At 35.8% G+C, this 13,245-nt stretch overlaps 1 protein-coding gene across 2 annotated transcripts in view; it reads left to right on the top strand.

The window, feature by feature from the left end:
* The window catches only part of RNF180 (ring finger protein 180), a 72,371-nt gene that overhangs the window by 47,749 nt on the left and 11,377 nt on the right, over positions 1 to 13,245 (top strand). For both annotated transcript variants that reach the window (XM_042875251.1, XM_042875250.1), the window contains exons 5-6: positions 404 to 629; positions 3,489 to 3,614. In XM_042875251.1, the coding sequence (XP_042731185.1) occupies positions 404 to 629; positions 3,489 to 3,614 (352 nt within the window). The remainder of the gene's footprint in view (positions 1 to 403; positions 630 to 3,488; positions 3,615 to 13,245) is intronic.

The following is a 13,245-nucleotide window of genomic DNA, read 5'->3' as shown; positions in this document are numbered from 1 at the left end:
ACTTTGCTAGTGACTTCTCAAGTGAAGAACAATGTCCAGGTTATTTTTATTTTTAGATTTTTAGTTTCGTTTTGCCTCTCTTGGGAAAGTATTCAGTTATTTTCATAATAGTTGTAAGTATATAGTTAAAATTTATTTTAAAAAATGTGACCACAGTGCATCTGTATTCAACATTATTGCTTTTGTTATTTCTTTTACTGTCTCATATGATTTTTGTTCTCCTTCTATCAGAATACTTATGACATTCCTGTCTTACCAAGTAACCTATATTAAAAATTAATATCACCAATGTGTACTAGCTTCTTAACCATTCTTTAAAACACTTTCCTGCTGATTAGTTTATCCAAAACAGTTTTGAGATGAGCTGTGCAGAGATGTTTTCTATTTCTTTTTCTTCTTGCAGACTGCAAATGATAATCTGCATACAGACGATGAGCCTGAACTCAGAGGAGATAAGGAAAGCTATCTCTGTGCAGTGTGCCTGGATGTTTATTTCAATCCTTACATGTGTTACCCATGCCACCATATCTTTTGTGAACCCTGCTTAAGGATGCTTGCCAAAGACAATCCAACCAGCACTCCGTGTCCACTGTGTCGCACTACAATTGCCAGAGTTTTTTTCCAAACAGGTAACAAATTGAAAGTTTTTACAATGTAGAAAATTATTTCTGATTTTTCATTCGTGTATTACAGAGAGTTACAGAATGGTTGATGTTGGATAGGACCTCTGGAGAGCATCTACTCCAACATTTCCTGTCTGAGCAGAATCCCTAAAGCAAAACCAGGATTGTGTCCAGACAACTATTGAATATCTCCAGGGAAGGCGGCTCCACAAATTCTTTGGACAGCCACTTACTGCACTCAGTCATCTTCATAGTAAACAAGTTTTTTCTTGTGTTCAGTCAGAACTTCCTGTGTTTGAGTTTGTGCCCATTGCCTCTCATCCTAACATTGCCCCCTACTGAAAAGAGTCTGGCCCAATTTACTTGACACCTTCTCTTCAGGTACACATTGATCAGATTTCCCCTGAGCCTTCTCTTCTCCAGACTGAACAGGCCCAGCCCCTTCAGCCTTTCTGATAGAAGAGATGCTCCAATGCCTTCATCATTAACTGCCCTTTTCTATGCCCTGTTCTGGAGCTCCATGTTTCTCTTGTACTAGGGAGCCCAGAACTGGACACAGTACTCCAGATGAGGCCTTACCAGGGCATAGTAGAGGGAGAGTAAATGGAGAGGATAACTTTCCTCAATGTGCTGGCAATGCTGTTCCTCATATAGTCCAGGATACCACTGACCTTGGCCACAGGGCACACTGCTAGCTCATAGTTTGCTTAATGTCCACCAGACTCATATGTCTCTATCCACAGGGTTACATTAGCCCCAGACTGTATCTGTACAGGGTGTTATTCCACCAGGGGGGCACTACCCCACTCCTGTGTTTGTTGAATTTCAAGAGATCTGAATAAATATGTAGTTAAAAGTATAGTGTACAATCATCAAATTAGTCTCTTGTCCAAAGAGATAATAGCATGCAATGAGTACATCCAGAATTTATTGAGAGCAAAATTTAGTCTTGTTATCCATTGCGAGGATTTCTTTGTGTTTAACTTGTTCTAGGACTGTTTCATGCAGGCTTAAACCTTTTTGATATTTGAAGTGAGATTCTGATATTTTGTATTTCCTTTCTTCTTGTTGAATAAATCTTACAAACTCCAGGCATTATAAACATACATTGTATCAAAATACTTCACTGAAGTTATTTTTAAATGGCTAACTTAATTACCAAAAAAACCCCTTTTTGGTTTTATGATTTTAATTCTGCTGTAAGTGAAAATAAAGCTTGGCAGAGCTACAGAATTCTCCTATCTTCTTTTTAAACCCTTTCTTCGTGGCCTCTGCACTCTTCTATTTGGTATTCCTGTCTTTAAGCAGTAGGAATACATGGTAAGTAATGATCGTCATATATAGAGCAGCATAAATCAGTCTTTTTTACCTGAAGCTTTAAAAGGTGAATTCAGACACCACAAATGAAATTCCACTACAGCGAATTACCTCTGTGGTATTTGGAGGACTTTGCGGCACTTCAGAGTGTACATACACAATAACATAATGGTCCAGAGGAGGACTATGAAGAAGATCAGCAGGCTGGAGCACCTCCCTTACTAGGAGAGACTGGGAGAGCTGGGGCTGTTCATCCAGAGAAGAGAAGGCACCAAGGAGAACTTATAGCATCCTTTCAGTACCTGAAGGTGGCCTACAGGAAAGCTGGGGAGGGACTTTTTATAAGGCATGTAGTGACAGGATGAGGGGGAATGGTTTTCAACTGAGAGATGGTAGATTTAGACTAGATATCAGGAAGAAGTTATTTACTATGAGAGTGGTGATACACTGGAATAGGTTGCCCAGCACAACTGTGGATGCCCCCCTCCCTGGAGCTGTTCAAGGCCAGGATGGATGGGGCTTTGAGCGTCCTGATCTAGAAGGAGGTGTTCCTGCCTGCAGCAGTAAGTTGGAATTAGATGAACCCAAACCATTCTATGATTCAGTGATTCTGTGATTCATCTGTCCTGTTGCCTACATCAAATGAGCCTTTTCTATCTTTTCTATCCTTGAAAAAAAAAAAAACTGCAATGAATAAAGTAAAGTAATAGTACATAAGCTTTTTCAGAGGTCCCTGAAAGGTCTTTTCTTTCTTTTAAGACATACAAGGAATTGTGGCAGCAGCAGCTATGTTATTAGTTTTTATCTGGAGACCTGACATTTAGGAGGTAGAATATTTGTTAAACAATTCAAAATGTGGGTTTTTAAGTTTTTCATACTAATTGCTAACTTAACAACTCTGCTATCATCAGATCAATTCGTTTTTGTAGTAGAAAAATACTGTTAAACTTTATTTTCCATTTTTTTATTTCGCTGGATGAGTTAGTTTTTCCAGTTTTGATTTGCAGACCATGTAGATATTAACTGAAATTACATCTTCATGAGCTGATAAGCTCTTGAAATTCATAGGTTATTATCAACTTTTACAACCTGTCATTACCATTCTATGAATGTTCCTGTTAATGCTGTATTTTTAAAATGTTCAAAATAATTTTTAGGCTTCTCTCTTCTCTGCATTATTGTCTGTTATTGAGTGACAGTGTTAAAACAAAAAACAATACAAGCTGAGAATTAGTACCATAGTCAGACTGATAGATTCATAGAAGTTGTCATAGGCCTGCAAATTAAAGTAACTGATTTAGAATGTATTTTGTTTTGTTAGCATTTGACATCATCTTTTCTAAATGTTTTATTTCTGAGGAAAAAGCATGTTTAAATCTTATTCTTGCCGTGTATGGAAAGGATTTTTGATTCAAATAAACTTGAAGAGATGTTATAAAAGTGCATTTCACAGTAGACAGGGCACTTTTAATTTGTTGCATAGCCATATACAATTTTTGCTATATTTATAGCATTTATACATGTGTTGTTTCCCATTAATTGTTGTAGAACTGAACAACTCTACAAAGTCCTTTTTCCCTACGGAATATTTGAAGTTACAAGAAAGTTTTCAAAAATCTAATTCTGCAAAATGGCCTCTACCAAGCTGCAAGAAGGCTTTCAGAGTTTTTGAAGGTAAGAACATTGCTTACATATCATTTTAGACAAGAATAATTTTTAGACTTAGTATCTGTATTTGTTGAAGTTTTTTCCAATCTTCATTCAGTCTTGAATACACTAGTTGAAAATAAGTCTCTAGCTGATCTGTGCTTTAGGAAACCAGCAATGGATGACTGTTGTAGTTGAGTTAAATTCTCCCTCTGTGATTCATACCTAGCGTTCTGGATCTGAACATATGCTGCAAATTTCAAAAAGGCAGTTTGTGTGTGTGTGTCTATAAATTTCTATGTATTCTTAAATCTTTAATTTTATGCACATTATCAGGATAATTATATGTGGTTTCCTGTTTTGAAAAAAATGTGGCTGCAAGGAGGAAGAAAGAAAATTGCTCTGGATAAAGTGTTCCCAGTTTGGAGTCTACTCAATAAAGACTACCCCCAAAAAATCGGTCTCTTGTATTAGTAAATTCATATTAAAATTTAGAATAATACCAACTGTATTACTATTTTATTTTATTGTTTTATACATGCAAAATGGAGTAAAGATAGGGCTTTTTAAGGGCATGATGGTGGTGCAGATAACGAAATGAAAGCATGGAATTTTAGATGTGAGAATAGCTGCCTAATATATTCAGCATTGTCCAAGAAGAAAGTTGGTGGGATATGCTCTTTCATTTGGTTTATATCTAGCAGGTATAGTGGTGGTGTAGTTTAACATGGCAGCAGCTCAACTCCACACTGCGTTTGCTCCCCCTGCCTCAATGGGATGAGAAAGAGAATTGGAAACAAAATAGAACTTGTGGGTTGAGGTAAAAACTATTTACTAAGAGAACAAAAGAAAACAGAAACGAAAATGCTGTGGTGTATATCTCTGTGGTGGTACATTATTGCTACAACCAAAGCCCAGGTCATAATAGAGCTGCACAACGACCAACACCCTGCTACCAACTCAACATTTCACCACCTGCCAAACAACACCCAGCAACCCTCAAGCACTGGCTGTCCCTGGCCAACTCCCACAGGTTTATAGTCTTCCTCACTATATCACATGGTATGGAATAACCCCATTGCTAATTCAGGCACATGTCCTGGCTTTGCTCCCTAGTACCCTAAAGGCACCAAGCCTTCCCTGCCAAGCAGCCCTGCCTAGCTCTGAGCATGCTTCCATCACTCAGCAACAACTGAAATTTCAGTGTACTATTAACACTGTCTCTTTAAAATCTGCCTCTAAAATTTTACTTTATGAAATAAATAGGTGCATTACATTACTCAATATTGGCAACTTCAAAAAGTGTAAGAGCACAATAAAAATAATATCTCAAATAACTGCATCGTAAAATAGATTTAAAAATAGGTGATGTAGTTTTGATAGAACAGTTAGATAGTAAATATGCCTCTCTGGAGTCTGTTGTACTTAAGTCTAAAACCTATGACTTAACAATATCTGAAGTGTAGCCTTTGGTATGCAATGCCAGACTGGAACTGCGTTCTGTAAACACTTCACAATTGCAGAAGGTTTATAAACTAAGGGAAAATCTCCAAAAGTAATTTTATTCCATAATTGTGAATTAAAGAAAAAGTGTTCACAATCTTTTAAATTGAGGATACAATACATAGTGAATTTGCTGTCGTGAGATGCAGGAGTGTCAAAAACAGACTGAGACAATTAGAAAATTGGGCTTTAAATAGTTATTGAAAACGTTTTCACATCATATCTGAGATAGAAATACATTAGAGAAACCAGGGAAATATGGTAGAATAGACAAGATAGAGATGGAGATGTTGTAAAATAGTGCTGGCTGCCTGTGTGGAGAAGAAGGTTTTGGGTACACCTGAGGATGACATACATAGTGTTCAGAATGAGAGATGAGAATTACAAAACCACTGTGTTAAAACCTTTAGTGGCTATTTAAAAGTACAAGATTTGGTGGGCTAATGCGAAATTCACTCTAACCATTCTCATGCTAAGATTTATATTTAATATATAGTCATTGCACTGGAAGTGGGAAAGACAATTTAGAAATAGCACAGTTCTTTTTATGGTTTTTCAATGCTTAATCTAGAAGATCTTCCACCGGTGTTACATATAATGGAATCTGTGCCACATTCTTACTGATGGCATCTGTTTAGTAATGTAATAAAAAGGTATTGGCTTCTGCATCGGGAAGGGATTGCAAGATAGAACAGCTTTTTCAACTCCTGCTGTTACCAGTGGGAGCTCCTAATACTGCAGCAGGCCACATCTGCCATATTGTTTCAGCTAATCATTCTTGAGAGAAAAAGAGTGTTCAGATTTCTATGCATTTTTCAAAAAAGGTAGATACATTGTGAAAGATTTTAATAACACCTCTGATACATACCTTTATCTCTGTCTTTAAAAATGCACATTGGGGCACAACACTCAAAAATCTTCCTTTATTCAAGGTTCTTACAGTGATTTTGGCTAGAAAGACAGCAAAAAAATTTCATTAACTAGGTTTTGAATTCATCATATTTCTCTTTTTAAAAAGAAGGAAAAAAGAAAAGTGATACTCTTTTTCAAGTTACTAGTGCTGTGATCTACTAAGAATAAAAACAAAACATTTGTTATTGAAAATAGAAGGTGCAGCATTGATTTTAGACAGAAACAATAACAGTGGAGTGTAAGAAATGTCTCCATACAACTCTCATGTTCATATTCAGACTTAGATAAATTATTTCTCATTGTGGCTGAAGCAGAGAAAGTATAGGATAGGACACAAGAAGATATTCTGTTGTTAAGCAACAATTATACATCCATTCTTATTTTGATAGTTTTTAGCTGCAGACATTCAAAACTTCAGTAGTACCTACAGTTGTTCTAGCACAATCTGTACTACCTTTGTTCCTCTTAACTATCCAGCCTCTTATTTCCCTAGACTTTCTACTCCATTCTTTCTTATTGCATTTTTCTCTTTTCATTAATTTCCTTCCTCACTTCTTTGTTTGTCCTTTGTCATACTACTCAATCTGTGGTACCATACAATGCTTACTGACCAGAATGCTTTTTTAGCTGAGACCCATCAGTTTATTCAGTATAGCTTGTGGAATCATGATTTACGTACATGCCTTTCTTACAAGATGAATTTATAATGTACAGTCTTCACAGTAGGTGGATTTTCTGCCTCAAGGAGACGCATGTTACTGGGACGTGTTGTTTTTGAGCTTCTGTTAAGTCCAAAGTACACCAGGACAGAAAACACGGGATCCAAGCATTGCTGGTTGAAAAGGTCTTATGAGGAAAGAATGAGAGGCTGAGACTGTTTAGCCTGGATAGTAGAAGGCTGAGAGGGATCTTAGAACACTTAAAAAATTTGAAGGGCAGAAGTCAAGAGGATGGGGCCAGGCTCTTTTCAATGGTTCCCACTGACGGGGCAAAGGCAATGAACACAAACTGAAGCAGAGGAGGTCCCTTTAAAGGTGATGAAAAAAATTCTCTGTTTTGAAGGCAACAGTGCACTGGCACAAGCTTCTCAGAGAGGTTGTAGATTATCATTTTACGAACATATTCAAATGCTGCCTGTATGCTTTCCTGTGCAACCTACTCTAAGGAACCTGCTTTAGGAGGGAATTGGACTAGATGATCTCCAGAGATGATCTCTCTTCCAACCTCTGTGATTCTGTATCTTAATGTGTTAAAGAAAACTGAATTCTAAGTCATTTTCATGTGTCATCAGAGATGTTTGTTTAACTAATACACCTGCAGTGTCAAGAATATCAATAGCTATAATTATGCAACATCCAGGATTGTGATAGGCTGGCCATAACAAAATCAAATTCCCTCGCCTTTCCACGTATGTTTTATGACATGTCTCTAATGAACGCCATCAGTGGTGGCGTAAGGAACTGAGTATTGCTGCTCACCAGTAAGACAAGCTAAGAGCTTAGACCTCTTACCCAACTATGGTCCCACAGCTATACTGAATGGACCAAACTGAAATTGCAGGGGAGTTAAAGGTATTATAATTTTCACCCTGCTTCTTACAAATTCCAAAAGCCTTTTAAGGAGACTTTTTTGTCTCAGTATGTTGTGTTTAGGACAAGAGGGGATGTTCTATTATCCATTAGTAGATGGTTATGGGATAACAAATAAAAGGATATAAATAAATGATCCAGTGCTCTTTCTGGACAAGCATTAGCAGTCTGATCCTAAATGACCCTATGATACAGCTTGCACAATCCAGTTTATTTGTAAGGAGGAACAAAGATGATAAACTTTGCTTAGAGATCTACAATGTTCAGGATAATAAAGCATAAGCCATATAGAAGCAGTTGGATAAGATTGTCATGATACTGTGTCATCTTCAGTAATGTCTACATTCCTTTGCTTTCTTTGTAGAAGTAGTAAAATGGAAAGGTAGAGAGAAGATAAATAAGGAATTACAAAGTTTTGAATAAAGACCTAATGAGGTATGTGTAAATAGACTAGGATTATTCAGCCAGAACAAGAGATTAGGATTAAGAGAGAAGGCTCTGGGGGTAAGTAAAATCTTGAGAAGCATGGCAGAAGTGAATGAGCTGCTGTTATTCACTGTCTCATAATAAAAGAAGTAGGGAACATTAAATAGAAATGTCATGTGGCATACTCAAAATCAACGAAATCCACAGACCTACAATGTGTAATCAGGCAGTGTAGCTTATTGTTCCAAGTTGCCACATGAAAACCATGTAAACTTCTGTTAATGCAGGAGGTTTACAAAGCATGGCAGTTTTTTGTTGCAAAAAAAAAGTACAAAGAAGTCAAACTAAACTAAATTAGACAGTAAAGTTAAATTAAACTGAAAGATAACACATTTGCCTGTGGAGATCCTTGAGCTGTGTGTCCGTGGGAAATGAGAGAACATACCAGGAGAGGATTGCAACATGCTTGCTTCATTCTTATACTCTTTCCTTACTGTTCATCAGTTTCACATTATTTGACCTTGTTAGAGAAAGAGTAACAGAGTGATAGGCCTTTAATGTATTCCAGCGCAACTATTCTTTTGAAATCTTACAGTTTGTTAGCAATTATATGTTCAGTTACAATTTTTACTTAGATATCATGACATAATTTTATGTATTTATCAAATAAGATTACATAAACACTTTGTATTTGCCCTCCAGAAACAATTGAGAACAGTACATAATCCTGCTTAAACCACCCTGGCTACACTAGGAACTATTATCTTTTTGCTATGGTACTCTTTCATCATAGAATCTCTTCAGAGCCTAATATATACCATGGGCTTAGTTTTATGCCTTATGTAAGAGTCTGCTGAGACTACTTCAGCTTGTGACTGATTTCTGTGAACACGTGCCAGCAAAGATGCCTTCTGTCTTCATCACCAGCAGGGATTAGCAAGTATCTTTCCGTGCATTTTACTGAAAGTGAGGAATGGTCCTTGCCAGCTAGGCCAAGTTGAATGGGAAAATAAATAGATTGTGGCCTCTGAACATGCCCGGTAAAATTAATAATATTCGTACTTGGCTGTGAACTATTTTTAATAAAGATAATGGCAGACATGCTTCTCCAGTACACTCCTTCAATACATTTAGCACTAAAATGCACTGGATAGTAGAGCAGTTTGTAATAAAGTAGCCCCTGAAGAGTCTCCACTGATGTAAGAATATCTTAACTTGAAAGTTACGTTTGCTCAGTGAACAGAGATTTGATTCGATGACCCACAGAAATCCCGTATACTATAAAAATAAAGAAGAATCTGTGGCTGAGAAGAGGTTGTAGAGAATGTTGGAAGAAGCCTGTAAAAGTCATCTAGTCCAGCCCCACCTCTTTGGGCACCTTCGACTAGATCAGGTTGCCCAGGGCCTTATCCAGCCTGCCTTGAACACCTCCACCATCTGCAGCTTATCTGGGGAGCCTGTTCCATAAACAAACAAAAAAAAACGATGAACATGTACATTTTTTTCTGCTATCTATCAGGATTTTCTAACAGTTTATAGTCTATTTTAAATTCAAATAAGGTCTTTCTTGATATATTTTTAAGTAACACTTTTTGGTGAAAATTTATTTTTAATTTTCCAATGAACAAATATGACAGCTCTTCACACAGCTATTTCTGTAAAACGTTGGTCAGCTTCCTAAAAACTGTATAAGTAATGCCAGTATTACAAGTCTTTGAACTCAAAAAAACTATGCCAGCCTTCTCACAAAATGGTTTCTGTTGTATATTTTTCACTTTCTGGAGGAATTCATATTTCTTTTGTTTGCTCAAATGACAAGTAGGAATTTTCTGAATTGACATTGGCTACAAATTTGAATATCAATCTGTTTGAAGACAGTGGCATGTCTCCAACATAGGTTACAGGAAGCATGCTGCCAGACAGCTGGATGTGCAAGTGTAATGATTTTGTGGCAATAGAGTCTTGTCTTGCATACAGTTTAGTGAGGTTCTGGCATGCCTATACTGTATATTGTCTCTGGCCTTCACTGTCACAGAAGTAGAGCCAACCATTTTACTTAAGAAAATATTTGCATTACTGTTATCTTAGTGTTCCAGTAAAATTGGCTTAAAACATTAAATCTTTAAGCACTGAAAGTCTTGTGGTAAGCAAAACTCTTCAAAAATTTTATTAAATGATAAGTAATATTATGGCAGTATAATTATTAAGAAAATATAGTAATAAAGCAATTCAAGAAATAGCATATGAAGACAAATTAAGTACACCAAACTGGGGACAGACGGTATTATATTTACGCTATTTTATACTTACTCAATCTTGAGCTTTTATATTAACCCTTCCTATAAGTATCAATAGCTGTTGCCTCTACTCATATTTTATCATAGCATTCCCAACAGATGGAAGTTGCAAGGAAATAAGTAGTTGGGAATAAAGCTAACAAGAGTGGTTATTACAAGAACATGATATGAAAGATGAAAGAATCTTTTTATAATTTAGCAAGAGTTGATGACATCTGAAATACAGTATTTGATCAGCTGAGAAGATGATAAAAGTGAAAAAAAAATATCATGCAACATGATTTTTAGAAGTATTTGGTGATAAGGAAGTAGGAGCAGTGCAAGAAGTTGCCAGTGGTGGACAGAATTTGAGACTGTGATAACTAAGTGAAGAGACAAGTAAACATGAACAAGAGATACAAAGGCAATAGCAAAATACATATTGAGTTAGAATATTCTGAATTATTTCAATCTGATTTCTCATGTTTGCTATTGATACACATACCACATAGAATTGAATATTTCAAGGTGTTTTTTGACGTTAACTGGTTTTCAGTGTCTATGCTATTACAGTAAGAACAGGTATTCCACAAGTTACATTCACTGTAAAGATAAAACTCATCTACATGAAAATGCTAACAAAAGGGGAAATAAATGAGAATTACAGTAACTGTAATATGTGTCATAAATATGTATGTTGAAAACTGTGCTCTTTAATTGTAAAGGAATACATTTGATCTAAAATGTACATAGAATGTGTATTAAGATCCGTGACATGCTCTCACAGGGATAGTGCATATTTTGCATTCATCAGCAAGGCCATGTGGATTACAGTCAGGAGAACTGGGATGGTGAAGGGCAACAGCATTAAAGAAGACAATTTTTCAGTTCGCAGAGCTCTGGTGAAAAAGGAGAGCATGCTTTTCAAATTACTGCATATTATTTTTATTTTATCACTCTTAATTTAATTTTTGAATACAGAGATTTTAAATTAGGAGGGTAGGTTTTGCTGTAAATCATTTTAAAAATCTGTCATATGGTATTCTGCGTGTTTTGTTCTTAGTGAGTTGTAGTTTAGGGGAAAGGAACAAAGACAGCAAATAATGCACTTAGTGATTTTTTAAAAAATCTGCTTACAGACTATCAAAATTCCTTCACAATTCCCACATTCTAACATTTGTATTGTGAAGCATGAGATTAGTCACCCCATTTTTGTACGCATCCCAGTTCTTAGACTCACCAATTAGCTTGTATTTGTGAATCAATAATTACGGAATAATCATAGATGTCTGAACAGGCAGACAACATTTCCTAAGCTCACTGTGTCCTCCCATACGCTTTTTGCTTGTTGATTCATTTACTTGAAGGGAAATAAACAGCCCATGACAGAAAACGCAAGTTGTTCTGGCTTTGATCTGAATTTATTAGAGGGACTGGACACAGTAGCCTTTGAGTATTTTTCATGAAATCAGTAAATAGAATTTCAGATTTAAAGAATAAGTAAAAATCTTAGATGTGCATAACTCCCCATGTAAAAATGTGTTTTCTCGCATGTAATGTGGCTTTGTGGATTTCTTACTTCATTTTGAAAGCTTTGTCTTGTTTTATTTCTCAATAACTTGATTCTTTGATGAGATATACCAGCTGGCTTTCTGGTTTGTGTTCTAATTGGTAAGAGCTAAATTATTCATCTATAAGATAGAAAGAAATAATTTGCTTAATGCATTTTTATTTGGTTGTTAAGATTCAGAAGACTGTTGTTAATTTCTGACAGAGGCACTGCATTTATGTCTTTGAACTCAAACTAATGGTAGGGATAGTAGCTGTAAAAAAAACTTGAATGGTAAATAATCTGCACTGAATTCCAGTGAGTGTTATTTTAATGGAAAAAATATCTCCTCTCTTTCTCTTAGAGTAAAATTGTCATATCTTTTTCTGTCAGGTGTAAATATTTGTAATTTTTGTTTGAATTGATATTTCAAAGAAGAAAAATACTCCAAATGAGCAGTTTCTTCCTTTCTGTCTGGAAGAAGTGAGAGGTGTTAGTTGTAGTTATTAACAGTAAAAGGTCAAAAGATATGTTAATTCAGGCAGGGCTTTTGTGAACAAATATGTAATATAGGAGCTTAGAGCCTAGGTTTATTTAGATTGCATATATCAGGTTTAGGTAGATAACTAAAGGAAAAAAAAAAAAGATTATCATTTCTAATTTTGAAAAAAATATATGTTGAAAGGTTGAGCAATATGGAATAAAGTTTCCTAAGAGAGGCAATAACAAGAACTTCTCATTTCAAGTGACTTCTGTTTCACTTGCATATATTGCCATCCCAGTTGCTTGGAGAGTTCATAAGGTTTCAAAAGAGTACAGATAATTTCCAGGTAGTAATGCCAATAGTTAAAAATGATAATTGATCAGCAAGGAGTATTATATGTCTAACTGTAGGGCTACCATTTTTTTAGACTTCCTGCTTCAACTGATGAAATGTATGTCATTTAGTAGCATTATCAAATTTTGGATTTCTGTACAATTTTTTTTTTCTGTACATGATGTTCTTTTTCATAAGGAACACAAAATCTTGTGTTACCTGTGAAAGGCTTCAGTTTTTTCAAATTCTCAGTCATCAGTTGCTTTTCTAGATTCTTGGTAGACAAGGTGTTGGACAAGTTGAAAGCCAATTACTGTATGTTGCATGCTATGTTGCCTACATGATGCTGATTTTTTTGTGTACAGAGGAACTCTGCATCACGTGCGCAGTGAGTTCAGTGAATCAGCTTTTATGGATTTGCAAATAACTGCTTACAAACAATTTATCTCTGTATAAATTTATCGCTGATTTCAGCATTTAAACCAAAAGCTCCATAAAAGCACAATAGCCAGTAAGACAGACATCACAGTGAATATAAAAATTCTCAGATAGGGATTATATGCAGGTGTTTTAAAGACCAACTGCT

This window comes from Lagopus leucura, unplaced genomic scaffold, assembly GCF_019238085.1.
Source record: "Lagopus leucura isolate 7727_CA_CO unplaced genomic scaffold, USGS_WTPT01 Super-Scaffold_100014, whole genome shotgun sequence".
NCBI lineage: Eukaryota > Metazoa > Chordata > Aves > Galliformes > Phasianidae > Lagopus > Lagopus leucura.
The sequence above is the reverse complement of the archived record's forward strand: the minus strand, read 5'-3'. Positions and strand labels throughout refer to the sequence as shown.